General features: G+C 41.4%; 2 protein-coding genes across 13 annotated transcripts in view; one reads left to right on the forward strand and one right to left on the reverse strand.

The window, feature by feature from the left end:
- The window catches only part of AVL9 (AVL9 cell migration associated), a 102478-nt gene extending 83666 nt beyond the window's left edge, over positions 1 to 18812 (reverse strand). For 5 of the 7 annotated variants that reach the window (XM_074035252.1, XM_074035251.1, XM_005549830.5 and 2 more), the window contains exon 1: positions 18538 to 18812. Coding sequence is in view for 3 of the 7 variants with exons in the window: in XM_005549830.5 (XP_005549887.1) it covers positions 18538 to 18630 (93 nt within the window). In the remaining 4 variants the exon portion in view is untranslated. Of the gene's footprint in view, positions 1 to 18130; positions 18343 to 18537 lie in introns of those variants that run through there. The other 2 variants (XM_074035253.1, XM_074035250.1) reach the window with 1 other exon arrangement.
- LSM5 (LSM5 homolog, U6 small nuclear RNA and mRNA degradation associated) lies at positions 18041 to 27603 on the forward strand. Of its 6 annotated transcripts, XR_012432544.1 has the most exons (6): positions 24016 to 24101; positions 24818 to 24954; positions 25074 to 25169; positions 25763 to 25790; positions 26651 to 26723; positions 27115 to 27603. XR_012432544.1 is itself a non-coding variant. In XM_045387639.3 (5 exons), exons 1-5 carry the CDS (start codon positions 18210 to 18212, stop codon positions 27145 to 27147), a joined length of 354 nt encoding a protein of 117 aa, XP_045243574.2. In that variant the 5' UTR covers positions 18041 to 18209; the 3' UTR covers positions 27148 to 27603. The 6 variants fall into 6 exon arrangements, 3 of the variants coding, with proteins under 3 accessions (XP_045243574.2, XP_073891362.1, XP_005549885.1); XM_045387639.3 differs by lacking the exons at positions 24016 to 24101; positions 24818 to 24954 and adding an exon at positions 18041 to 18333; XR_012432546.1 differs by lacking the exons at positions 24016 to 24101; positions 24818 to 24954 and adding an exon at positions 18837 to 18943.
- The last annotated feature ends 255 nt before the right edge of the window (positions 27604 to 27858 follow it).

Consider the following 27858-nt stretch of genomic DNA (forward strand, 5'->3'; position numbering starts at 1 on the left):
ACAATCTTTTTATTTTATAGCTATTATGAATGCCTAAGAACTCCAAAAGGAACCTGTTTGTATAATGACACCCAGTACAAAGTATGTAATCCAGGAAGTGACCAGCCCTCTGAACCTTCCATGATTACAGTCTTTGAAGTAAGACTAAGGACTGGTCCTTTCCTAAAGGGCACAAGTAAAGTAATTGCTAGAACAGAAGAGAGGTCCCCAAAAATGTAACCTTAAAATTTGATGCCTGTGCCGCTGTTAATCGTTAGCAGCATAGGATAGGATGCGGTTCTCTAGATTAGGGAAAAAGTTACACAGCAAAACTAAGTATATCTGTCAAGAATCATATTCATGTGAGATGTGTCAGTACTAGTCTTGTGTCATTTAGGCTACTTAGAAAGATAAAAAAGATCCTGTTTGGCTCCAAAAAGGAAAAGTCGGCTCCTCCTGCACGAGTAGGAGCTGCAACCCTTTAGAATTAGTAATCACAACCCCTCAGACCCAAAATAGAATAAAAGAAAATACGTAACATTAAGCATTGATGGAAAAGGACTAGATCCTAACGTAAGCATCTTAATAAAAGGAGAGGTTCAGAGACGCTCTCCAGAACCAGTATTTCAGACTTTCTATGATGAACTAAAGGTTCCAGTACCTGAGATTCCAGGAAAAACTAAAAATTTGTTTTTGCAATTAGCCAAACATGTAGCCCAGTCTCTAAAAGTCACTTCTTGTTATGTTTGTGGAGGAACCGTAACAGGAGATCAATGGCCATAGGAAGCCCAAGAATTAGTTCCTACAGACCCAGTTCCTGATGAATTCCCGGCCCAAAAGAACCACCCTGACAATTTTTAGGTTCTAAAAGCCTCAATTATTAGACAGTATTGCATAGCTAAAGAAGGGAAAAGGTTCACTCATCCTGTAGGGCGGCTTAGTTGTCTTAGGCAAAAGCTGTATAATGGTACTACAAAAACAGTTACATAGTGGAGTTCCAATTACACAGAAAGAAATCCCTTCAGTAAATTTCCAAAGTTGCAGACTGTTTAGGCCCACTCAGAATTCCACCGGGACAGGACAGCCCCCACCAGGTTATACTGGATATGTAGATGCAGAGCTTATGCTAAGCTGCCTGATCAGTGGACAGGTAGCTGTGTAATTGGCACCATTAAGCCATCTTTCTTCTTACTGCCCATAAAAACAGGTGAACTTCTAGGCTTCCCAGTTTATGCTTCCCGCCAAAAACGAAGCATAGCCACAGGTGATTAGAAAGATGACGAATGGCCCCCAGAAAGAATCATACAATACTACGGACCCGCCACTTGGGCACAAGATGGCTCATAAAGATATCAGACCCCCATCTACATGCTCAACCGAATCACATGGTTACAAGTTGTTTTAGAAATTATTACTAATAAAACCGGTCAAGCCTTGACTGTTCTTGCCCCGCAAGAGACTCAGATAAGAAATGTTATCTATCAAAATAGATTGGCTCTCGACTACTAGCTAGCAGCTGAAAGAGAGGTCTATAAGAAATTTAACCTTACTAATTACTGTCTACACATAGATAATCAAAGGCAAGCAATTAAAGACATAGTTAAAAATATGACAAAACTGACACATGTAGCCTGCACAAGTGTAGCACGAATTCGATCCTGAAGCCATGTTTAAAAATTAGTTCCCAGCACTAGGAGGATTTAAAACTCTTACAATAAAAGTTATAATAGTAATAAGAACCTGCTTACTGCTCCCTTGTTTGCTACCTGTACTTCTTCAAATGATAAAAAAAAAAACTTCATTGCCACCTTAGTTCACCAAAATGCTTCAGTACAAGTGTACTATATGAATCACTATCAATCTATTGCACAAAAAGACATAAGCAGCAAAAACAAGAGAACTCCAACTAATGAGTGAAGGTCTCAAAGAGGGGAAATGAGGAAAGAAAAAGACCCTCTCACATTGTTTTATACTCAGTACCTGTTTTAAGAAAAAAATAAGGAAGTAAAACTAAAGACAGGCAGCCTGGCGCCAGGCCCAAAACCAGGCCTAGGTCTGCCTGTTCTAAACCCAGTAGTTAAAAATCAACTCATAACTTAGAAACCGATGTTATTCATAGATTCTAGACATTGTATAGAAGAACACTGTGAAACTCCCTGCCCTGTTCTGTTTCTACAAGTGCGTGAAACCCCTGTCACATATCCCCTAGATTGCTCAATCAATCACGACCCTTTCCTATGAAATCTTTAGCGTTGTGAGCCCTTAAGGACAGAAATTGTGCACTCGGGGAGCTCGGATTTTAAGGATTTTTAAGGCAGTAGCTTGCTGATGCTCCCAGCTGAATAAAGCCCTTCCTTCTACAACTTGGTGTCTGAGAGGTTTTGTCTGCGGCTCATCCTGCTACACCCTGGGCCCACTTTTCTTCCTCTATACTTTGTCTCCGCGTCTTCTTTTCTCAGTCTTTCGTCTCCACCTTGTGAGAAATACCCACAGGTGTGGAGGGGCAGGCCCCCTTCAATACATCAATCAGTACATTAAGATTTACATTGGTTTGATCTGGAAGGGTGGGACAACTCAAAGGGGGAGGCTCCCAAGTCCTAGGTACACTTAAACATATTCTGATTGGCAATTGGTTGAGTTTTTATCTATAGAAAAGAATGTCTGGGTGAAGACAAGGGGTTGTGGAGACCTAGGTTTTATCATGCAGATGAAGCCTCCAAGTATCAGGCTTTAAAGAGAATAGACTGTAAATGTTTCTTATCAAATGTAAGGTCTGTGTAGATAGTAATGCTGGAAGGGTATAATGAAGCAAGTCCAACCCCCACCTGGCTTCCGTGGCCTGAACCAGTCTTTTCAGGTTACATTTCAGGGTGCCCTGGCAGAGGAGGGAATCCATTGGGATGGTTGCAGGGAGGCCTTTCAATTTTATTTTTGGTTTACAAAGCCAATACTATGACACCAGGTTTTTGAGAAAAGAAAAGCTTTTCATTCAGGTTACTCAACAAAGAGACACGAGTCCAGCTCAAATCTGTCTCCCTATGCTAGTTTTAAGGCAGTACTTTTATTAGAAAAGGTTAGGGGGCTGATTCTGGGATTAGCAAGTGATTGGTAGAAGGCAAAGGAACATCTGGAAAGTCCCTCAGACATGCACAACTATCTCTTCGTACCTCCTCATGGATCCCATACGCAAATTCAGGGGGAGTTAGTGTTATGCCCAGACCGTTTGTTCCCCCAAAGAAGACCACCAGAGTCCAGAGTCAAAGCCAAGCGGCAAGGATCTTTACTACAAGTTCGAACTTGGTCCCTCCGTTCCACAGCATATAGGAGGGCCTCGAACAATGCGAGTGCTTGCTTTTTATAGCCCGATGTAAACAGGATATGTAAAGTTATAGGGAACAAGGTAATTCTCTCGGTTACAGCATTACAATTGGTTAACATTCTACATTTAGCATTCCTTATCGGAGATCTCCCAGGTGATGTTTTTCTGAAGTTTGAAAGAAATATGGAGGAATGTGTTTGTGCTGGGCTCAGAAAGTTGGGAGATATATGGGGGATGTGCCTCATTCCTTTCATTAGTATGAAACAGGGGGAGTTAGTATGAAACACGTGGTAGAAATTTGGGTTGTGATATAAGCAAGTTCACTCTGCATATACTCATTGGCCATATTCGTTTTAACCAAGTTTAGCCAACTTCATTCTCTTAGAAGGGGAGGGAGTTTTATTTTAGCAAGTTGTTTCTTTTCTTATCTTCCATCCGGCAAGCTCGAAGATTTCTGTTATTGCTGTCTTCGGCTCTTTGGGGCACAGTTTCAAAGGGCAGAGAGTGTACCAGCTTTAGCCTTATGTTTCTGGTTCCAGGGAACAGAAAGGAATCAAACCAAGGGAACACAAGAACTAAGAGGTAAACTACGAAAAGTACAGTTCTGCTCTTAAGCTCCTCCTACAAGATCCTGTCCAGAGACATAGGAGGAGGCAAAGATGCTGGTAAGCACTTTGTGCCATCTTGTGCTCCCTCCCACCAGCCCTCTATTTGGCCAAGTTCTAGTCCCACCTGCTTTGTGCCTACTGGCATTCGCTTTCTGGTCTTTAGTGTCCTCGTCGGTAAAATGAACGTAACATCTCTAATCATCTGCATTCACACAGTGAGGTAAATGATGTGAAAAGGCTTTCAATAAGGTAGTAAGGGAAAGAGAAGAGGATACTGACTTCCCATTTTCCCAATTCCTACTTCAGAACTGCTCTCCTAGGCCCCAAGCCCCTGCCTCTGTTAGCTCCTTGATCAATTTTTGCCTATGGAGGGGCAAAACTACATGGTATCCCATGAACAAGGACCAATAATTACAGACCCATTTATTTTCTTTGCTACTTCCCATGACCACTTTTGAAATGAGAAACTGGGACAATTTCCCTGATTGGTGGGGCCTCCTCACTAGAACAAGAGGGAGCATGTATGTTTCATAATAGGCATTCCGTCAAGAAATGTCCCAAGAAAATAAATGTACGTTTCATAATAGGCATTCTGTGATGGAATGTCCTGAGGAGATAAATGCTGGAGTTGGTCTCAGCACATCTCAGTTGTTCATTCTGACTCATTTGGACAAGTGAGTTACTACAGCACTCATTTGGAAAAATGACCAGAAAGCTACCTCCAATTTCTCAGCCTCAACGCTGGCCTCCATTTCTTTCTGTTCCTTCCCGCTCTCGTGTTCCAGCCCTCCTTCCTCCCCTTACTTCTCAAACTTCCTGCCCTCAGCCTCCTCTCCAGGGCCGTCCAAATTGTTCAATTTTCCAGCCTACTCATTTCCCCCAGCTGACTAATGTTGCCCCTTCCCAGCACTCTACCCCCCAGAACTCCCTGCCCAGCTCTTCCTCTGTTAATTCCAGAGTGTCCATATGCCGCCGCCCTGCTTGTCAGGCACCCCTTTCCAAGTGTCCCCTTATCTTTCCCCCTTGCCCTCCTCATAGCCCCTCTTGCTAGTCCCCTGTACTCTAGTCCCCACACCCTAGTACCCCCCTGCATCTTATCCTAGAGAGATGGCTTCCCTCCTACCGGGGCAGTTTAGAGCTGCCAGGACTGTGACCTTCCACAACCAGACCTGATGGCTCACAAATCTCACCCTGGCGAGATGGTTTCCCTCATACTGGGGCAGTTTAGAACTGCCAGGATTGTGGATTCTCCCAACGAGACCTGATGGCTCACGAATCTCACCCTGGAGAGATGGCTTCCTTCATACTGGGGCAGTTCAGAAGTGCCAGGACTGTGGACTCCCAGAACCAGACCTGACGGCTCACAAATCTCACCCTGGAGAGGTGGGTTTGCTCCTACTGGGGCAGTTCAGAAGTGACAGGACTGTGGACTCCCACAACCAGACCTGATGGCTCACAAATCTCACCCTGCAGAGATGGCTTCCCTCCTACTGGGACAGTTCAGAATTGTCAGGACTGTGGATTCCCAGAAGCCTGATTTGATGGACGTAGAAAATGAAAGACGGTAAACCAACGTTCAGCCTCAGTAAGTTACAAGGACCCCTTTTCCATGACCAGATTCCTGGTTATCTTATTACTAACTGTATTTTGCCTTAATCCTCATTTTGTTAACCCTCTTCAGATTCTTGAGATTACCTTTTTCTAGACAATCTTTTTTTCTTTTTGAGACACAGTCTCACTCTGTTGCCCAGGCTGGAGTACAGTGGTGCGATATTGGTTCACTGCAACCTCCACCTCTCGGTTCAAGTGATTCTCCCACTTTAGCCTCCCGAAAAGCTAGGATTTCAGGCGCCCAACACCACGCCTGGCTAATTTTCTGTATTTTTAGTAGACATGAGGTTTCACTGTGTTGGCCAGGCTGGTCTCAAACTCCTGACCTCAAGTGATCTGCCCGCCTCAGCCTCCCAAAGTGCTGGGATTACAGGCGTGAGCCACCAGCCTGGCCAACACAGTCTGTTCCTTTTCTCTCGTGTCTAGTCAGCCAGGATACACAAGCCTTTACCTTTGGAACTGGTTTCTCCATGGAACTTGGTCTGAAACCACAAAGCAAACTATAGGACTAGCGACAGAGAAAGAGAGTGAGGAGTAAAAAGCATTAATCTGTTCTCAAGGAGGGTAAGTTGTGTTGATGTGCCCTAGGTTCAAGTCAATGCAAGAACAGGTGATCCCTGAGAACTCCCTGAGAACTCACACACAGGGTACAAGGCCCCTGCTATATAGATACAGAGTTTTATTGTGTTTTTTTTGGGTCTGGTTCCTCCCAGACTTAATTTTTCTTCATCCTAGAATTCCAGAATCTTGCCAGGGACTTTCTGCCCTTAAGGAAAGTCTCCTGCAAAAAGAGGGAGGGGGCCCTCTAGTGCTCTCATCAAAGCTGAGGGTTGAGCCTCCCTCTCAGTTAGCTGCTTCTATCCCACAAAGGGAAAGGTAGCAGAGCCTGGAAGGCACAGCACGTCCAGATCCTACCCAGATGAGAGCATCTGATGAACAGATAATACAAAAAGAAGTGCTGTCCTCAAACTGATCCTTAGATTCAATACAATCTCAATCAAAACTCCAAAAGATATTTTTGTGGAACCTGGCAAGCTGTTTATAATTTACATGGAAATGTAAAGGGTCAAGAGTAGCCAAGACTCTCCTAAGAAGAAATTCTTCCTTACCAGGTATCAAAACTTATTACAAAAATTATAATAAGATAGTGTAGTACTGGTGTAAGCATAGAAAAATAGACAAATGACACAGAATACAGAAACAGACTCACACATATGTGGACACCTTAATACCAAAGTAGCATGACAGAACAGTGGAGATAGGACTGTCTTTATATTCTATAAAGTGGTCTTAGGTCAACTGGATGCTTAAATGAGTAACTAATGATTTCTACCTCACAATTCATTCAAAAAATCATTTTCAGGTGAAACATAAGATATGATGTGAAAGGATAAAAACAATGAATCTTCTAGAACTGCTCTGTCCATGTATGGATACTGAACATTTGAGATATGCTATTAAGTAAAATTTGCACTGGAGTTTAATTACTTAGTAGGAAAAAACAATGTGAAATATCTCAATTTTTATATTGAAACTTTGAAATAATTTGGAGTTACATAACAATATTAAAATTAGTTTTATCTGATTATTTTGCTCTCTTAATGTGGATACTACAAATTTTAAATTATGTATGCAGCTCAGTATTTTTATTAGACAACACTGATCTAGAAGGTAATATAGAAAAATATCTTCAGGACATCAAATTAGTAAAAATGTCTTAAATGGCATTTAAAAAGTATTAACCACAAAGGGAAAGACTAATATAGTTGACCACATTTCAATTATGGTATAAAAAAGACACCATTAAGATACTGAAAAGGCAAGCGACAGAGAGGGAAAAGAATTTGCAGCACATATAAGTCTTAAAGGGCTTTTTTCAATAATATAAAAAGAACTTGAACAAATAAAAAAAAGATAATCCAATAGAAAAACAGGAAAAGACTTGGAGCATGTACTTCACAAAAAGAGGACAGCCCAATGACCAGCAGACCTATTAAAAAGTGTCCAGCCTCACCAACAAATCAAAAAATGTAAAGTAAAACAATGAGATGACACTATATACCCCACCAAAATTACTGTAATTAAAAGGATGGACAATGCCCAGTGTTGGCAAGGAGCATGAAGAACACCAGTGATAAAGTTAATTGGTTCCACTGTTTTGGAAAACAATTTGATATCATCTACTAAAAGCGAAGATAGGTATTCCCTAGAATCCATCACTTCGACTCTTAAGTATATATCCAACAAAATGATTTGCACATGTGCACCAAGAGATATCTAAAAAATGCTCATGATAGCATTATTTGTAATAGCCCATGATGAAACAACTGAATGCCTGTCAACAGTTGAATAAATAAATAGTGGGGTATCACCAAAGGGAACACTACACAGTTAAGAGAAGAAATTAAACCACAGGAATATGCAACGGCATAGATGAATTCCACAAGCACAATGCTGAACAAAAGCAGCCAAGCACAAAAGTATGCATAATACATGATTATATTTCTATAAAGTGAAGAAACAGCTAGAGTAATCTATGGTGTTACAAGTGGAGAGGGTGGTTAGCGTTGAGGAAAAAGAAGAGTGGGAAAGCATACAACAGTGGCTTCTGGGGTGCTGTCAATATTCTATTAATATTTCTAGACTTGTGAGGTGATTATACACATTTGTGATCTATATATTGGGAATGGAAGCACTTTTCTGTGTATGTATGATGTTTCACACTAAACATTTTCTTTTAAAGAATGTGCCTATTGGCCAGGCACGGTGGTTCACGCCTGTAATCCCAGCACTTTGGGAGGTCGAGGTGGGCGGATCATGAGGTCAGGAGATCGAGACCACAGTGAAACCCCGTCTCTACTAAAAATACAAAAAATTAGCTGGGCGCAGTGGCGGGCGCCTGTAGTCCCAGCCACTTGGGAGGCTGAGGCAGGAGGATGGCATGAACCCGGGAGGCAGAGCTTGCAGTGAGCCAAGATTGCGCCACTGCACTCCAGCCTGGGCCACAGAGCAAGACTCTGTCTCAAAAAAAAAAAAAAAAAGAATGTGCCTATCAAGAAGGCCTAACTTTGAAAAGTGAGTTCTGACAAGTTGTGATTCTGTGTGGGGAGGTACAAGGTTATACATAAAAACCCTAGGAGCTTTCCCCTTCTACCTTCCCTTCCCATTTGCCAACCATAGAGTACCATATAGCTTTACCCTATTATTTATTAATATTGTGAATGGATATTTTCAAATGTGAAATCAACCTGTGACAAACACCATTTGGTTATGATGTATTATTCCTTTTATATATTACCAGATTTTTTGCAACTATCTAGTTAAGGATTTTTCCATCTACGTTGATGGGGGATATTGATCTTTGTTTTTTTCTTATAATAATTTGTCTGGCTTTGGTATTAATGTAATGCTGGCCTCATAAAATAAGTTGAGAAATGTTCCCTCCTCTTCTGTTTTCTGACAGAGTTTGTGAAGGATTGGTATTTTCTTCATTACAGTAGTCCTCCTGACCTGCAGTTTCACTTTCTTTTTTTTTTTTTTTAAATAGAGACAGGGTCTATGCTGTCCAGGCTGGTCTCGAACTTGTGGCCTCAGGTAATACTCCTGTTTGGCCTCCCAAAGTGATGGGATTACAGGTGTGAGTCACTGCACCTTGCCCAGTTTCATTTTCAATGGCTTCAGCTAGTCATGGTCAACCACATTCTGAAAATTGTAAATGGAAAGTTTCAGTAATAAACAATTCATAAGTCTTAAATTGTGTGCCATTCTGAGGAGCGTGATGAAATCTTACACTGTCCCTCTCCATTCCACTTGACTTGTGAATCATCCCATCGTCCAGCCTATCCTCGCTGTATAGGCTACCCTCTCATTAGTCACTGAATAGCCATCTTAGTTATCGGATTGACTGCAGCAGTATCAAGGTGCTTGTGTTTGAGTAATTTTTATTTTACTTAATAATGACCCCAAAGCCCAAGAGCAGTGATGCTGGCATATTGTTATAAACATTCTATTTTACTGCTAGTTTTGTTAATCTCTTATGCCTAATTTCTAAATGTTTTAAAATTGTTTTAAAGTTTAAAAAGTTTAAAATTTGTAAAAAGTTTAAAATTTTTAAAATTCAAAACTGAAACATTTTAAATTAAAAATTTAATTTTTTTTGTTAATCTCTTGTGCCTAGCTTTTAAACTAAACTTTATCATATGTATGTACAGGAAAAAAATTAGAAAAATATGTATCTTCATAGAATTACAATAATGAACTGCATGGTGACTCTCATGGATAGTTTTTAAAAATAGTTCATAACAAGCAGAGATTATGTTTAGGGCACACTTTATGGACTTAGAATCTTTGCTATTGCTTATCAAGAGCGAAGAAAACAACTCTACTTAATAGAAATTTATGCTCTCAGTACATAAATATATATATGAGCATCCATGAGAGGTCTGGGTTCCTATATTAAGTCGTGGCTTTTATTTCTCTAAGACACCCTGTTTGCTTAGAATAGTATGTGAAAACAGAATATTAAAAAACAGCAGAGCTATTGTTTGAGTTCTTTTTTTCTAAAATTATATACTTGTAAGGCTCAACATTAAAGAACGCAAGTGGAGAACTGTCACTAAATCCTAGCTAGCGCTGTACTAGTCTAAACAATTTAAAGAAAGAAAATCATATGAATTAAATGGCAGTTTTGAAAAGCCTCTTTCAAAAGTACTGAAGAATGAAGGGTTTTGTGATTTGCTACAAGGTAGAAGGGTTTCTTTTTCTTTTTTTTTTTTTTTTGAGACAGAGTTTCGCTCTTGTTGCCCAGGCTGGAGTGTAGTGGCCTGATCTCAGCTCACTGCAACCTCCGCCTTCCAGTTTCAAGCGATTCATCTGCCTCAGCCTCCCGAGTAGCTGGGGATCACACGCCCGGCTAATTTTTGTATTTTTAGTAGAGATGGGGTTTCACCATGTTGGCCAGGCTGGTCTTGAACTCCTGAGCTCAGGTGATCCGCCTGCCTCGGCCTCCCAAAGTGCTGGGATTACAGGCGTAAGCCACCACACCTGGCCTTTGCAAGGTTCTTAATGAAACCCATGTCTGCCCCATGGGACTTCACTGGTGATATTAGGAATGTGTTAGGCTCCCTTTGGTGGGTGTGATGCACTCCCAGAAATTATAATATCTCTATTGCCCCATGAAAGTTCAATATTGAAATGAAAAAAAATTGAAATGTTAAACATGAATTGATGTACAAAAGATCGCCAGGGTAAAGTTCATTAACATTTCAATTAAATGCCATGGCCAACAGACAGGGTGAAACCCTGTCTCTACTAAAAATACAAAACATAGCCAGGCGTGGTGGTGCACACCTGTAATCCCAGCTACTCGGGAGCCTGAGGCAGGAGAATTGCTTGTACCCAGGAGGTGGAGGATGCAGTGAGTGAAGATTGTGCCACTGCACTCCAGCCTGGGAGGCAGAGTGAGACTGTCTCCAAAAAATAAAAAAACAAAAACAAAAAACAAAAAACCCTGGAGCCACGTGCACATATATGAACAGCATACCTTGTGACAATGAGCACAGTGGTGTGATGAAAGGCACAAGTGCAGAGGGCCATATTTCAAATATAGTTTTATTGTTTTTTTTCCTTGAGACAGAGTCTTGCTGTGTCACCCAGGCTGGAGTGCAATGGCGAGATCTCAGCTCACTGCAACCTCTGCCTCCTAGGTTCAAGCGATTCTCCTGCCTCAGCCTCCTGAGTAGCTGGGACTACAGGCACGTGCCACCATGCCTGGCTAATTTGTGTGTGTGTGTGTGTGTGTGTGTGTGTGTGTGTGTACATATATATATTTATATATATTTTAGTAGAGACGGGGGTTTCACCATGTTGGCTAGGCTGGGCTTGAACTCCTGGCCTCAAGTGATCCACCTGCCTCAGCCTCCCAAAGTGCTGGGATTTACAGGTGTGAGTCACCACACCTGGCCCATATTTCAAATCTAAATGAACACCCAGAGTTTATTCAGAAGTCACACTTCTGACAACTTAATTACCTACAAAACTGCCAAGAACCAGAAACAAATGAAAAAAAAATCTATCAGCAAAACCAGCTATTATAAAGTTCTTGACAGTGTACCAAGAAGGCTGTAAGTTTCCTTTCAAAACCCGTGACTGAGTCATTTTATTTCACACAACAGATTCAGTAGACATGGTCTCCCAATCAATGGAAGAAAAGCATCAAATAAAAGGAAGCTGAAACCACCACCATCACTATGGATAGTACTGACATTGGGAAGTAATTACTAACATCTCTGTCATCTCTCTGGCCGGCTAGGGCCCGACGAAGTCAGAGCCATGTGCAAATAACTCTATGTTAAACGGAGAATGCCACAGTATGAGTGACATTTGCTCTGAAGAGTCACCCAGACTAACTTAAATTGTGTTCAGTAAGTTCTGTTTCAAAATCCATTTTAATAAAATCTTCACAAGAAAAATGGCTACAATGAAGTGTCTATACTTATGAGAAAAGGTACAAAAAGCCACAAGGATGTTCTTTGCAGCACTATTCAAAATAGTGAAAAATTAGAATGCCACCTAAGTATCTAAAAAGGAGATCAGTTAAATAACAGTATTTCTACAAAATACTATTTAGCAATTTTAAAACATAATTCAATTATTTACTAATATAGAAAAATATTAATGGTATATTTCACATGAAAAAGGTAGGCCATGAAACATGATTATGGTTTGATACCTTTTCTTTTTTTTTTTATTTTTTTATTTTTTTGAGAAAGGGTTTTACTGTCACCCAGGCTGGAGTGCACTGGTGCCATCTCAGCTCACTGCAGCTTCGACCTCCTGGGCTCAAGTGATACTCCTGCTTCAGCCTCCCAAGTAGCTGGGACTACAGGCATGCACCACCAAACCTGGCTATTTTTTTTTTTACTTTTTGGCAAAGATGAGGTCTCCCTATGTTGCCCAGGCTGGTCTCGAACTCCTGGGCTCAAGCGATCTTCCCATCTTGGCCTCCCAAAGTGCTGGGATTACAGGCATGAGCCACTGCACCTGGCCAGTACATATTATTTATCATAAATGTTATTTTCAAAAATACTGAAATATGATTTAAAAACCGCCAAAAACGTCAGCTTAGATAACATCCTCTCAAAATATCTTAGGGAGAACCTGAGTTCTTAATCCATATAAAATCAGAGCAGTCTTAAAATTAAGTAGGTAAGTAGACTCTTCTCCCTATGTGTTTGCATCTTCCTGTTGTCCATCCCTAGTAGATTAGGGCCCTTCTGCAGCCTTCCCTTTAGCAAAAATCTGCGTTCAGCAAAGGATCTGAATCATATCAATGACATGAAGTAGACGATTACTCATGGTGTATAAGTATTTTACTAGGGATCAAAGGTTTAAGCTAAAGAAAGGAATTAGGCACATTCTGGCTAGCTGGGAGGACCCATAAGAGAACGAAGGAATCTTCTTGATATTTTTATTTCTAAGTTCAGGTACACAAGTTGACACCCACTCCACTTAGTCACAATGCCAAAGCCTGAATGAAAACTATTCCATTGTTCTGTCACTGCTGCAGCCCTGCTAGGTCAGAGATTTTCATAATTTCACCACATACAAAAAGCATGGCCAAAATCAGGAAAAACTGTCTACCAAAATATTAAAGTTGAAGAAATAAAAGTGCAGTGAAGGGCCAGAAAATGCAATCTTGTTTCACAACAAAGTTTCTGTAAAACTAGCAGCTAAAAAGAATCTTAAAAGGTTATTCTTCCTTAACTGCTAACCCTTCAGTTTTCTTTCTGGTTCCAAAGAACTACTTATTTCAACAAGAATCAAACAAACCCTCCCAAATGTTTCATTATTGTCACCACAGGATTTCATTAATAGCAGGTGCCAAAAAAGGCTTGACAGTGAGTCATCTGTCACCAAAACCTGAATCACTCAGGGCTTTAGTATAGTTGTAACACCCCAACATAAACAATCCCCCTAATATCAACCCATTTCTAAATTTGCAATGCAACATTCTGCTACCCCATGGAGACTTTGTGACCAGTTCACTCACACTGATGGGAAAATCTGCCATTCTCTACACTGCTGCTGGTTGCTTTCTTCACTGGTGGAATAGTGTTAAGATTAGTTCTAGCTCTTTTATACTTCTGCTTTTTAGACATATAGACCAATGGGACAGAACAGAAGTCTCAGAAATAACACCACACATCTACAGCCATCTGCTCTTTGACAAACTTGACAAAAATAAGCAACGGGGAAAGGATTCTCTATTTAATAAGTGTTGCTGGGAAAACAGGCAAGCCATATGCAGAAAACTTTAACTAGACCCCTTCTTTACACCTTATACAAAAATTAACAGAGGATGGATTAAAGACTTAAACTAAGACCTAAAACCCTAAAAACCCTAGAAGAAAACCTAGGCAATACCATTCAGGATATAGGCATGGGCAAAACTTCATGACTAAAACACCAAAAGTAATTGCAACAAAAGCCAAAATTGACAAATGAGATCTAATTAAACTAAAGAGCTTCTGTACAGCCAAAGAAACTAGCATTAGAGTGAACAGGCAACCTATAGAATGGGAGAAAATTTTTGCAATCTACCCATCTGACAAAGGTCTAATATCCAGACTCTACAAGGAACTTAAATAAATTTACAAGAAAAAAAACAAACAACCCCATCAAAAAGTGGGCAAAGGATATGAACAGACACTTCTCAAAAGAAGGTATCTATGCGGCCAACAAATATATGGAAAAAAGCTCATCATCACTGGTCATTAGAGAAATGCAAATCAAAACCATGAGATACCATCTCATGCCAGTTAGAATGGTGATCGTTAAAATGTCAGGAAACAACAGATGCTGGAGAGGATGTGGAGAAATAGGAACACTTTTACACTGTTGGTGGAAGTGTAAATTAGTCCAACCATTGTGGAAGACAGTGTGGCGATTCCTCAAGGATCTAGAACCAGAAATATCATTTGACCCAGCAATCCCATTACTGGGTATATACCCAAAGGATTATACATCATTCTACTATAAAGACACATGCACACGTATGTTTAATGCAGCACTATTCACAATAGCAAAGACTTGGAACCAACCCAAATGGTCATCAATGATAGACTGGATAAAGAAAATGTGGTATATACACACCATGGAATACTATGCAGCCACGAAAAAGAATGAGTTCATGTCCTTTGCAGAGACATGGATGAAGCTGGAAACCATCATTCTCAGCAAACACAGGAACAGAAAACCAAACACCACATGTTCTCACTCATAAGTGGGAGTTGAACAATGAGAACACACAGACACAGGGAGGGGAACATCACAGACTGGCACCTGTTGGGGGATGGGGGGCAAGGGGAGGGAGAGCATTAGGACAACTACCTAATGGATACGGGGCTTAAAATCCAGACGACTGGTTATGCAGCAAACCACCATGACACATGTATACCTATGTAACAAACCTGAATGTTCTGCCCATGTATCCCAGAACTTAAGAGTATAATTAAAAAAAAAAAAATTGTTACTCCTCTTTTTTTGTATTAGAAATACAGTTTGGTAAATCCAGTTTATTTAAGACAAAACTGCAAGCTATGTATACAAAACAAACTATCAGAAAAGTGGTCAAAAATTAATTATTTTAACTTTTTATGACATCTCTTTGGAAAATAACCTATTCCCTTTTAACTTGAGTAGTTAAAAAAGTTCTATCCTGTTTGTGAAAAAAACCATAAGAGTTAATGAGTTAATGTGATATACATTTGACGCTACTTAGCAAAAAATTATGGTAGTTCGACAAATATACTTTATATATTGGAACAAACAAAACTCTGGAATATACAATCAACAACAAGCCAATTTACTACAGAGAAGGTATTCATAAATTATTTCATGCCAAAGGGTCTAATGTCAGATAAATTTTTGTTTTGTTTGAGACAGGGTCTCACTGTCACCCAGGTTGGAGTGCAGTAGGGAGATCTTGGCTCACTGCAACCTCCGCCTCCCAGATTCAAGCAAATCTCCCGCCTCAGCCTCCTGAGTAGCTGGGATTACAGGCAAACGCCACCATGTCCAGCTAATGTTTATATTTTTAGGGGAGATGGGGTTCCCCTATATTGCCTAGGCTGGTCTCAAACTCCTGAGCTCTAATAATCCGCCTCACTTGAGCCTCCCAAAGATTACAGGCATGAACCACCGCGCCCGGCCACACTTATTATCCCTTGTTAAATGTTAAATTATCCCTTGTTAATTATTATCCCTTGTTAAATATTAAATTTTAAACAATTCAGTAAAAAGTTGAAATGAGTAAATATTTTGAAACGACTTTAAATGTCATGGTAGAACTCAAAAAATCACTTAAAATGTTCTAAATGTTAAGTATATCAGTAAACTAGAAAAATGACATCTAGAGGCTAACACGCTATCTACAGAATAATTCACTTCCACAAGTTACCCAAATAAAAGTGAAAAAAAAGAACAAATGATAAAAGTAATAGATGTTCATTTAAATTCCAATGAAAGATTTTTCATTTAAAATACATCTGAGGCCGGGCACGGTGGCTCAAGTCTGATGCCTGTAATCCCAGCACTTTGGGAGGCCAAGGCAGGCGGATCACTTGAGGTCAGGAGTTCTAGACCAGCCTGGTCAACTTGGTGAAACCCCGTCTCTACCAAAAATATAAAAAATAAGCCGGGTATGGTGGTGCATGCCTGTAATCCCAGTTACTCAGGAGGCTGAGGCAGCAGAATCACTGGAACCCAGGAGGTGAAAGTTGCAGGAGATCCCGCAACTGCACTGCACTCCATCTGGGGTGACAGAACGAGACTCTGTCTGGGGGGGAGGGGGGGGAAGAATTAAAATACATTTGAGGACTTCAAAGGTGGAAAAGTGCAAGAAACAAGATGAATTAACATTTTCCACAAGCCTAGTTTTGGGTCTTCAACAGCAGTATTAGAAGATGGCTTTTACTTTGAGGTCCGTGTCAAATGACAAAGTTATCATGCTTAACCAAGTGGACTGTTGAAAGGCATCACTTTTAAAACAAAGGTTTTACTTCAGTCACTTGTATTTAAAAGTTACAAATTATGACCAAGTATAGGAATTTTCCCTATGCACAATCTCAGCGCACAGAAAGAACGGATGGCCAACATGACCCACGGCAATTTTGAATACTTGGAAGAGCAGTCTAAGTACCCTCACACAAGTTAAAACCACGTGAAGTCAGAGTCACAACTCAATGAGCCACGCACCTCTAATCCTTTACACCTGGAAGTAAAATAGTAACGTGGAGAATTAGGTAGCTGATTAATCTATCCTGGGGCAAATCTTACATACTTTAATTAAAGCCTCTAAAAACACCTGATGTACAGGTTATAAAGAACAGATTCTAGACCAGTCATTATAAGACTTATGCACGTAATACACAATTTTCAAAACTTTTTTTTTTCGCTCTTGTTGCCCAGGCTGGAGTGCAAGGCTCACAGCAACCTCTGCCTCCCGGGTTCAAGCGATTCTCGTGTCTCAGCCTCCCAAGTAGCTGGGATTACAGGCATGTGCCACCACGTGCAACTAATTTTGTATTTTCAGTAGAGGCGGGGCTTTCACCATGTTGTCCAGGCTGGTCTCGAACTCCTGACCTCAGGTGATCCACTCGCCTCGGCCTCCCAAAGTGCTGGGATTACAGAATTGAGCCACCGCACCCGGCGCCAAAATTTTCTTTTGAGACAGGGTCTTGCTCTCTCATCCAGGCAGGAGTGCAGTGGTGGGATCAAGGGCCACTGTAGCCTCAGCCTCCTGGGCTCAAGAGATCTTCCCAACTTAGCCTCCCGACTAGCTGGGACTACAAGTGCGCTATCACATGCAGCTAATTTTTAAAATTTTTTGTGGAGACAGTTTCCCTTTGTTACCCAGGCTGGTCTCAAACTCCTGAGCTCAAGTGATCCTTTCATATCAGTCTCTAAAAGTGCTGCCATTACAGGTGTGAGGATATATTTCAAAATTACGCACAGTTTTTTCACTCCCATCACTTTTTCTGTTATTCCCTAGAGAACTTAATTTTTGCCAATACGTCTTCTAAAATGTTACATTTCCTGCGGAATGCAAGAAACTAAACGCTTCATGAGCTAGTGGTGGCCATTACTATTTTTAATACTTCAAAAAAGCATTTCAATTTACTGTTCACTAGCACATTATGACATCATTCCCTTCCAGTGTTTGCTTGCTCATTAGATAATCCTGTTTCTATTTTGTTCTCTTGCCTTCAATATACAGATCGCAAATATTCCATTTCAGATGATGGATTAAAGATTCAATGAGGCTGCTGAAAAACACCTTTATATTTGAACGGTTTGGTCGGTAATACGCTTTCTCTTATTGCGGTTGATCTGGAGAGATTAATCTCTCACCAAAAGGTAAAATCCGGAGAAGATGAAATAGCAAAACTAAGGACCAATGGGAAGGGGGAGGCAGGGTTAATCGACAACCGTACTTAACACGACAGATTCCAAGGCTTCCATCAGATAAACAAAGGAAGCTGATTTTTCTACAGAGGCTGCAGGTGCGCAAGCTACCTGAAGTATTAGTATGCAAGCCCACTGAGCCTATTACCTTGAAAGCAGAGTCCAAGCACTGAATTTTTCTAGACTCCCATTATAGGTGGACACCCAGAAAGCCAGTGGAGACAATAATGGACGGGGAAGAGAGTGGGGCCGGTCTTCGATTCCTTCCTCCCACTCCACCAAAGCAGAAGCTAAAATCCTACAACCTACACATACCAATCTGCGCCTCCGCCGCTCATAACCATTTTTCAGGTGCAAAAGGAAGGGGTTGTGGGGGCTGGGCTTCATGTGGGGCGGGTGGGAGGAGTTGCAAAGGAGTCAGGTTGAGAGGCGAAGGGTCGCGGGCGCGGTGGGGAGGACTGCACGACGCGAGCTGGGAACACAGAAGGAAGGCAGGGGGCGCCGGGAGGCGCGAACGCCCGAACGGCCGGGGGCGGGGGCGGGCCCTTTCCTCACCTGGCAGCCCTTCTTATGGTGAAAGCCAACAACCACGATGTGCAGTACGGGCCCCCGGGGGGCGCCATCCCCGCCTCTCCTGGCCTTCTCCATGGGCGGCCGCCGCGGGCCCACACTACGACTTCGACTGCCAAGGGCAGCGGGTCTGACGACCCCACCGTGTGCGGAGAGCCGCGGACTTCGGGTGTCAGCGAGCGCAGCACATGAGGGCCGCACCGGGAGATCTGTGGAGGGAGAGCAGCTCCCGCCCCCAGGGCCGCGGCCGCCCTTCTCTCATCCGCTTCCGCAGCTTCCGGGCTGTCACCTGACGCGGCGGCAGCTGCCGGCGAGGCGGGGCGGGGCAAGGCCGGGAGGGCCCTGACGGCTGGGGGTTCTGAGAGACCGAGGTGGAGCCTGGGGGAGTTAGGTGGGGCTAGGAAAAAAGCGATCGACTGGACGGGGGCGGGGGGTCGGGGGTTCGGGGGGTCGGGGGGGGGACCGGAGGGGGCCTTGACGTGGAGCAGCGGGGTGGGGCTTACGTGACCCGGGCGGCTGGGCCTGCGGAGCCTGTAGTGTCCGCGGGACCTGGAGGTGCGGCGTGGCACACCTGCTTTTTCCTCCCTGGATTCAATCTCAAAGCACTTCCTTCTCTTTTGCCTTCTCATTTTCCTCCTTAAAGTTTTCCCCCTTCCCTCTTCTTTTCTGTTTTCCTTGCTTTTTCACATCTTTTCGATTCACTCTCCGAGTGTCCGATTCCTTCACCTCCTTGCCTTTGCCTCTGTGGCCTCCGTCCTTATTCTCAAATATGTAATAACGTGGAGCATACTGGTGAGGTTGCGTATCTGTGTATTCAGCCTTTAAATTACTTGCTTACCCGAGAATTCTTGTTTGTTTGTTTCTAGAGCTTTTTTCCCCTTCATTTAAATATTATGTGTAGCAATCTGAGACGCATTTAAAACCTGAAACCGAATATCCTTGACAATAAAGGAAGTTTACTTGGATACCTGTAAAATGGTTATTCTAGTCCTGCGATTTTAAAAGAGTATTATTTTCATTCCATCTCTTTTTGGGTTTAGTACTCTGAGCCTATTACCTTGAAAGCAGAGTCCAAGCCTCTCAACCTGACTCCTTTGCAACTCCTCCCACCTGCCCCACATGAAGCCCAGCCCCCACAACCCCTTCCTTCTGCGCCTGAAAAATGGTTATGAGCAGCGGAGGAGCAGGTTGATATGTGTAGGTTGTAGGTTTTTAGCTTCTGCTTTGGTGGAGTGGGAGGAAGGAAGGTCAATACAAAATATATGGGTTCTGTTGTCACCAGGGTTTTTTAATTACTGACTGTACTGCAATTTTTTTTTTTTAAGCAGTGAATCATGTCAATTTAAAGTGCATTCTAGAAACACTAGCAGATTTAACAAGTCTTATCTACGACAGTTTTCAAATAACCTAAAGGATAGGAGTCTGCTTCAAGTAGAATTAGAGATTACTACAGTAACTATGATATTTTGCACTTCTGGTCTTGAAAAATAAGGAGCTCTGTTCTAATCTAAGCATAGCGGAGAAAAACAGTAGGCTTCCTAAATCAAATTTAGTTTCTGTGATTCAGTAGAACTGTTTTAATGCTAATACTGTAGACATTTTTCAAGATGTTGCTATACATTTCTGTATTACAAAATTATTGGCATTGGCTCAGAAAACTGTAAAACTATATTGCTCCCTGTATGCAGAATATATTAACTGTTTTCTTAATATATTAACTGTTTTGAGATGTCAACTGTGTGATGTGTTAACTATTAACATTTTCTTGATATAAACTGTCTTGGTATTTTCCACAATTAACATGGCTAAAATTACTGTCTAATGAACACCTTTTAAAGATATCTATAAGGGCCGGGCGTGGTGGCTCACGCCTGTAATCACAGCACTTTGGGAGACCAAGGCAGGTGGATCACCTGAGGTCAGGAGTTCTAGACCAGCCTGGCCAACATGGTAAAACTCCATCTCTACTAAAAAATACAAAAATTAGCCGGGCGTGGTGGCAGGCACCTGTAATCCCAGCTACTCAGAGGGCTGAGACAGGAGAATTGCTTGAACCTGGGAAGCGGAGGTTGCAGTGAGCCAAGATTGCGCCATTGCACTCCAGCCTGGGGGACAAGAGCGAGACTTCCTCTCAAAAAAAAAAAAAAAAAAAAAAAGATGTATGCAAAAACAGGGCCAGGCACGGTGGCTCATGCCTGTAATCCCAGTACTTTGGGAGGCCGAGGCGGGCAGATCACTTGAGGCCAAAAGTTGGAGACCAGCCTGGGCAACATGGTTGAAACCCCATCTCTATTAAAAATACAAAAATTAGCTGGGCATGGTGGTGCATGCCTGTAATCCCAGCTACTAGGGAGGCTGAGGCAGGAGAATCCCCTGAACCCGGGAGGTGGAGGTAGCAGTGATCTGAGATTGTGTCACTGCACTGCACTCCAGCCCGGATGACAGAGTGAGACTCCATCTCAAAAAGAGAAAGAAAGGGAGAGAGAGAGAGAAAGAAAGAAAAAGTAACTGGGAAAATTGAGAGAGAAAGTGAACAAGGGAATTTCCAGAATTTTTTTCATCTCTAAATATACAGACTGGGCCACTTAAGAGTTTAGAATATAAGTGGGGCCCGGCCGCTCACACCTGTAATCTCAGCACTTTGGGAGGCCAAGGCGGGTAGATCACTTGAGTCCAAGAGTTCGAGACCAACCTGAGCAATGTAATGAGATCTCATCTCTACAAAATGTAATAAAAAATAAATAGCTGGACTTGGTGGCACACACCTGTGGTACTGGCTTCTTGAGCCTGCGAGCACACCACTGTACTCCTGCCTGGGTAACAGAGTGAGTTAATAAATAAAGTTTAAAATATGATGGGGTGTTGCTATGTTGCCCAGGCTGGCCTCAAACTCCTGGGCTCAAGGGATCCTCCTGCCTCAGCCTCCTGAGTAGCTGGGGCTACAGTTGCCTGCCACCATGCATATCTTACATTGCGTTTTAAATGAGTTGTGTTAATGTAGAATAAATTCATTAACAAGATATTGTCCACAAGGACAATTGTCTATTGGGAAAATAATAAAATTTCTCATTTAACTCAGGGGAGAAAATTAGAAATACCTTTCTAAACATATAATACATCGAAGAGCCTTTGGTAGTTACATGTATTTTATGATAAATTATAAATTCTATTTTACATTTTCTACTTAAGACTTAAAAGGAGAAAAATCATTGAGACATAGAGCTATGACATATTTTCAAGTTCATAACAACTATCCATTTGGAATTGGCCTGTTCTTCCTTTTTGAGTGTCGCCTCAGGAGAGAAAATAATAAAATAAAAATACCACTCCCTTCCTGAAATCCCCATTAACTCTACTGTGTAAGTGAACTATATATCGCTCCTTTTTCAGATTATAAGGAGATTATTCTTTATTAGTGGCATTCAAAATTGCTAATGTTTATTCTGCTCTTTTTTTTTTTTTTTGAGATGGAGTCTCGCTCTGTCGCCAGGCTGGAGTGCAGTGGCACGGCACGATTGGCTCACTGCAACCTCCGCCTCCCGGCTTCAAGCGATTCTCCTGCCTCAGCCTCCTGAGTACCTGGAACTACAGGTGTGTGCCACCACGCCCAGCTAATTTTTGTATTTTTAGTAGAGGTGGGGTTTCAACATGTTGGCCAGGATGGTCTTGATGTCTTGACCTCATGATCCGTCCACCTCGGTGCCCCAAAGTGTTGGGATTATAGGCGTGAGCCACTGTCCCCAGCCTATTTTTCTAATTTTTAAAAACTCTATCAAGTAACAACAATGTTTTGAATTTGGCCCATACTATCAGTATGGTATGAGGAAAATAAAATAGGAATAGGAATAGAAAAGGAAAACCAGGAAAAGAGGCGGGTTTCAACCAAATGAGGATTGGACAAAAAGAAATAAAAAAAGAGAAAGAGAAAGAAAGAAGTGTCACAAACAAATTTGACATTACTTTGTGTTTAAAATCTTATGAAGAGTAAGGAGAATGTTGATGGGTATGAATGAAATAGTGAGAATCAATTTAAAGAATATTCATTAGACCCTACAGTATGCCTGAAAATGTGTGCACAGTGTATAAAATAAGAAATTGCTTCCTTAAAGTGGCTTATGTCTGGTTATAAAAATAAGATGAATGCAAAACCAGCTAGCAATGCCAGCTTTATGTAGCTTCACTCTGAGCCAGACATCATGTATTAGGAAACAAGGATAAGTAATAACAGCTCACGTTTAAAAGGGCTTACTATGTGCCAGGTCCTATGCTGACCACTTTTCATAGATTATCTCAATTAATCTTCACATTAATCTTATGAGTAGATACTATTGTCCCCATTTTTTCCAATGGGTATATTGAAACTTAAAAAGTTAAAATAACTTGCCCATTGTCAAATAACTGACCATGGTATTTGAACCAAAGTCATTTAAATCAAAACGAAGAAATTTAATCATGTAAACTACTGCTTCCCATCATTCTCAGCCTTGAGGAACTCAGTCTATGAAGGAATGATGGGTGCTTAACGAATGACGTTCTTTGTGGCTGCTCAAAAAAGATAAGAACGATGAATTTCTTGCTTAGCCTTTTTTTTTTTTTTTTTTTTTTTTTTGAGACAAGAGTTTCGTTCTTGTTGCCCAGGCTTGAGTGCAGTGGCATGATCTAGGCTCACTGCAACCTCTGTCTCTTGGGTTCAAGCAATTATCCTGCCTCTGCCTCCCAAGTAGCTGGGACTACAGGCACACGCCACCACATCCAGCTAATTTTTGTATTTTTAGTAGAGACGGGGTTTCACCCATGTTGGTCAGGCTGGTCTCGAACTCCTGACCTCAGGTGATCTGCCCGCCTCAGCCTCCCTGAGTGCTGGGATTACAGTCGTGACCACTGCGCCTGACCTAGACTGTTTAGCTTTAACTTCCTAGGATACAAATATAAAACAGACTAGGGCCGATAATTTGCTGGTTTTTTGTAGTAAAAAGTTTGTAGTAAAAAGTTTAAAAAACGTATTTTAAATCCCCACTAAAGAAAAGTTTTTTTAAAAGGCTAGTTTCAGACTTTCAATCCACTGGACTTTAAAAAGTAACAATAGATTCTTTAATGAGTAGTTGTGAAGAAAAATGTAACAGTTAATTGATGGCAGGAAATACGAATTGATTTATACTGGTTTGAAGATTCTGGCTTGAGAGGAAATGCAACTTTACGGGGGAAGACGACTCAAAGGTTACAGGAACAATTTATTCATAAGGCAAAATATCTTCAACGTCTCTCCAAAACTTCGAGGGCAGAATCGGTATCTGCCGAGATGGTAAAATGTCCAGTGAGCAGGAAATATTTCACCGGATCTCACTTGCTTGGGAAAAAAGGCAGTGAACGCGACCCACGCGATAGACTAGATCGCACGCTCGGCCTCAGATTGGTCGAGCCTGTATGGGCTGCGCAAAAAGCGGAAGCGCGCTTTTCAAAGTCGTCCCACCGTCGATGAAGGCAGGCCACTTCCGGCGTAGCCATGGCGGCTAACGCTACTACCAACCCGTCACAGCTGCTGCCGTTAGGTAATCGCCGTCCTTTGGGGAGCAGGAACCGGGAGCTGAAGTTCAGGATTAGGGGCCGAGGGGCTGTTCCGAGGCAGGCCCTGGCCGAGTGTGGGGAAATGTATAGGACCAAATGCGGTTCGACTCTCGGCTCCAAGTCTTCAAGGCAGCAGGCCGCCCCTGCTCTTTAACGTGGTCGGGCTCCTCCGGGCAAGGATTTCTGACTCCTCAAAGCAGACTGTCACTGGAGAAGGTCCACATTTAGTGAACGTGTTGTCGGCCTCCTTTGTTGTGAGCCCGCCTCTGCAGTGTGATAGGTAGTAGGCCAACTTCTCAACCTGGCTTTTAAGATCCCCAGATTAGATAGACCATGTTATGTATATGGTTGACACTAACACCCTGGTCCGGAATGAGCCTTAAATGAGGAATCTGGAAACTAGCTCTGTTTGTTATTTATTCATTCAATAAGTAGTAACTGAGTATCTATACACGAGATACCGTGCCTGGGCATTTTTCAACGATAAACTTAAACCATAGCCATTGCCTTCAAATAGCACACAAGCCAGTGGAGGAGAGAATACTGGACAAGTAGACATCCTGCTACATAATGCTAGGCTGGCAAAAGAGATGTTCAAGCTGCCGTCAGAGCACAGAGGATAGACAGAGTTGGGGGAGGGAAGCAGTGACAGAGTTTCCGGTGAATATAATTATACCTATCTCCTCTTATGTTTTTGTAGCTGGTGAAGAGTGATTGAACTAGTGGTCGTGGCCGTGATTGAAAAGTTTTCATTCCTTCATGCCACAGACTCTTTTGGAATCCTCATTACGCGCCAGATGCTGTGCTTAAACTGAGATTTGTATTATAAGACCTAAAGTTATTGAATGAATGTTTTTCCTGGTTTTTCTTTCACTATATGCAAGTAAGAGTGCCAGTAGGCACTCAAATATTTGTTGAAATAATGAATGGTAAAATAATATTTTTTCCCTCCTCAGAACTTGTGGACAAATGTATAGGATCAAGAATTCACATTGTGATGAAGAGTGATAAGGAAATTGTTGGTACTCTTCTAGGATTTGATGACTTTGTCAGTATCCTTTTAAAAGGTGGTGGTGGTGGTATAGGTTTTTCTTAAGTATTTAATAACGTAAGAACTATAGACAATCAGTATATTTGTGATTATTATAATAAAATCAGTTCATTTTCAGGGAACTTATGATAATGTTTTAAGAGGTATGTATTGAAAGACGGTAAAGTTCCTATCAACAACAAACATTTTGAATTTGAGCCGTTGTGTTAAACATTATAATTAAAACTGAACAAGCGAGCCCAGTGGCTTACACCTGTAATCCCAGCGCTTTGGGAGGGCAAGGTGGGTGGATCGCTTGAGCCCAGGAGTTTGAGACCAGCCTGGGCAACATGATGAAACCCTGTCTCCACAAACATTACAAAAATTAGCTGGGCATGGTGACGTACACCTGTGGGCCCAGCTAATCTCTGGGACCGAGGCAGGAGGATCCTTTAAGCCCAAAAGGTGGAGGCTGCAGTGAGGTGTGAGTGTACCACTGCACTTAAGCTGGGATAACACAGCGAGACTTTGTCTCAAAAGAAAAGAAAAGAAAAGCTGAACAAAGGCAGAAGCTGGAGTAAATTCTCTATTTGTTTTCTTAACACCAAATTTCAGATATGGTACTGGAAGATGTCACTGAGTTGTGAGTAGTGTTAAAGAATTGGGGGGGAATCTCTTCTTAATTAAAGACAGTTTTACTACTTTTGAGTAAAATTATTTATGAGAAAACATTACCTGTTGGTAGAATAACCTTAAAGATAGAAGTTTTATCTGTTTGCTTGTAAAATTGGATCAGTGTTATTACCTTAATTTAATTATTAGTAAACTCCTAGACAATTAGTGGAGACAGTTTTAAGGTAGAAGATAAAAGAGCTAGGAATTTTAGGGTTCAGGTCAAATCAAGGAACTGATAGTAAGAGCATTTAGACTGGACATGGTGGCTCACCCCTGTAATCCCAGCATTTTGGAAGGCCTAATGAGGAGGATAGAGCCTGGGAGTTTGAGACCAGCCTGGCCAACAAAGGGAGACCCCTGTCTCTATAAAAAATTTAAAAATTAGCTGGGTATGGTGGGGGGCAGCTGTGGTCCTAGCTGCTCTGGAGGGTGAGGATCCCGTGAACCAGGAGTTCTAGGCTGCAGTGAGCTATGATTGTACCACTGTACTCAGCCTGGGCAATAGAGCAAGACCCTGTCTCTTAAAAAAAAAACAAAACCCAAAAAACATTTCATTTCATATTTGATTTCTTGGGCAAGCTTTGGCTTCTTTTTATGAAGCTCTGTCTGACAGATGTGGATCTTAGGTCAGTGAGTTCATTCTGTTGCTTTTAATGAAGGTTACATTACCTAGTGGATAACCTTTGTAACTGAAAATTGTCGATATAATTGCCCAACCTCAGAGTAATTTGTATACAAGGATCACCTTTTTAGGGAGGGAAAGTATTTCCAAAATGTTGGCTTTGATTTTCACTGTTTATCCTGACTGTATTTTATCTATTCATTTAGTGAAATCACACCAGAAGGAAGAAGGATTACTAAATTAGATCAGATTTTGCTAAATGGAAATAATATAACAATGGTAAGACACATTGAAACTGTTTTGTTTAGATGGGAGCCCATTTTTCTGGGGCAGTGATTATAGAACTAACCTTAATGTTGCTTGCTTAACTAAATGATCATGGCCCAGTGGTGCGTAAGATGGGAAGGGTGTTCTCTGTGGTCAGGGCCCTAAAGCTCAGCTATTGAAGAGGCATTGGGTCTAAAGGTTAGTTTGCTTCGAATTTTTAATCGCTGTTGAGATAGTAAGTATTAATTGATGATGTTGGAAATTGTGAATAGATATTGACAATCTGGAGAAAATGGGAATGTGGAGCGCAGAGGACAGGCAAAGGTGGCTTAAGGAAGAGCAAGGGATTTTTAGATGACATGGTTGTTGTGTTACTAATAAACTCTTTTTCCTCTTTATGCAGCTGGTTCCTGGAGGAGAAGGACCTGAAGTGTGAATGAGTTTTCTTGACTTAGCTAGATTCTGTTTTGTCTTTTAATGACAAGAAAATGGAATTTTTTTCCCCCACCTTCTAATGTTTAAATCCCGTAAAGCTAAGTTTCCCGTTAAAGGGAAGTGCTTTGAAGATGTGTACCCATTTTTGTAAGTTAATCATGATTATCCTGGAAAAAGAAGAAAAGAGCTTCTTCTTTGAAGACGAAAATAAAGGTGTTTTTGGTTAATTGTCATTTTATTTATTGTACTGCAGTAGCCAGTGGAACAAAGATTGTGGTTATTTTGCCACTTACTTTTCTGTCATTATATGCTTATTTGCTTTCTCATTTACATGACCATTTGATTCTCAAACAAAAGTCGTTCCAGACAAAATGATGAACTTTGATTTGAACAGGTGCATTTAAACAACTGGAAATGATCACTTAGAAAATTAAATTAAAATGCTGTTGTTTTGTAATGAGGATTTTTCTACTGATTTCAAATTCCATGAACAACTATTGAAAACAAACAATATACAGGTAATATATGCACATTGTAGAAATGCGGGAATTATCTATTGGAATTTCCCTAAAGATACAAATTTTATCTATTTGTTTATAAAATTGGTTCAGAGGGTTATTACCTTAATGTAATTATTACTGAATTGCCAGGAAATTAGTGGAGACAGAGCTTTAAGGTAAAGGATACTAAAAACAGCTAAGAACTCTGGGAC

Source organism: Macaca fascicularis, chromosome 3 (assembly GCF_037993035.2).
Source record: "Macaca fascicularis isolate 582-1 chromosome 3, T2T-MFA8v1.1".
Classification (NCBI taxonomy): Eukaryota; Metazoa; Chordata; class Mammalia; order Primates; family Cercopithecidae; genus Macaca; species Macaca fascicularis.

Coding starts and splice junctions, on each gene's coding strand:
- LSM5 (XM_045387639.3), top strand. CDS start 18,210: ATGGACGGGGAAGAGAGTGGGGCCGGTCTTCGATTCCTTCCTCCCACT. Junction 18,334..25,073: donor CGCTCATAACCATTTTTCAG/GTGCAAAAGGAA, acceptor TTCCCTCCTCAG/AACTTGTGGACAAATGTATA. Junction 26,724..27,114: donor ATGGAAATAATATAACAATG/GTAAGACACATT, acceptor CTCTTTATGCAG/CTGGTTCCTGGAGGAGAAGG.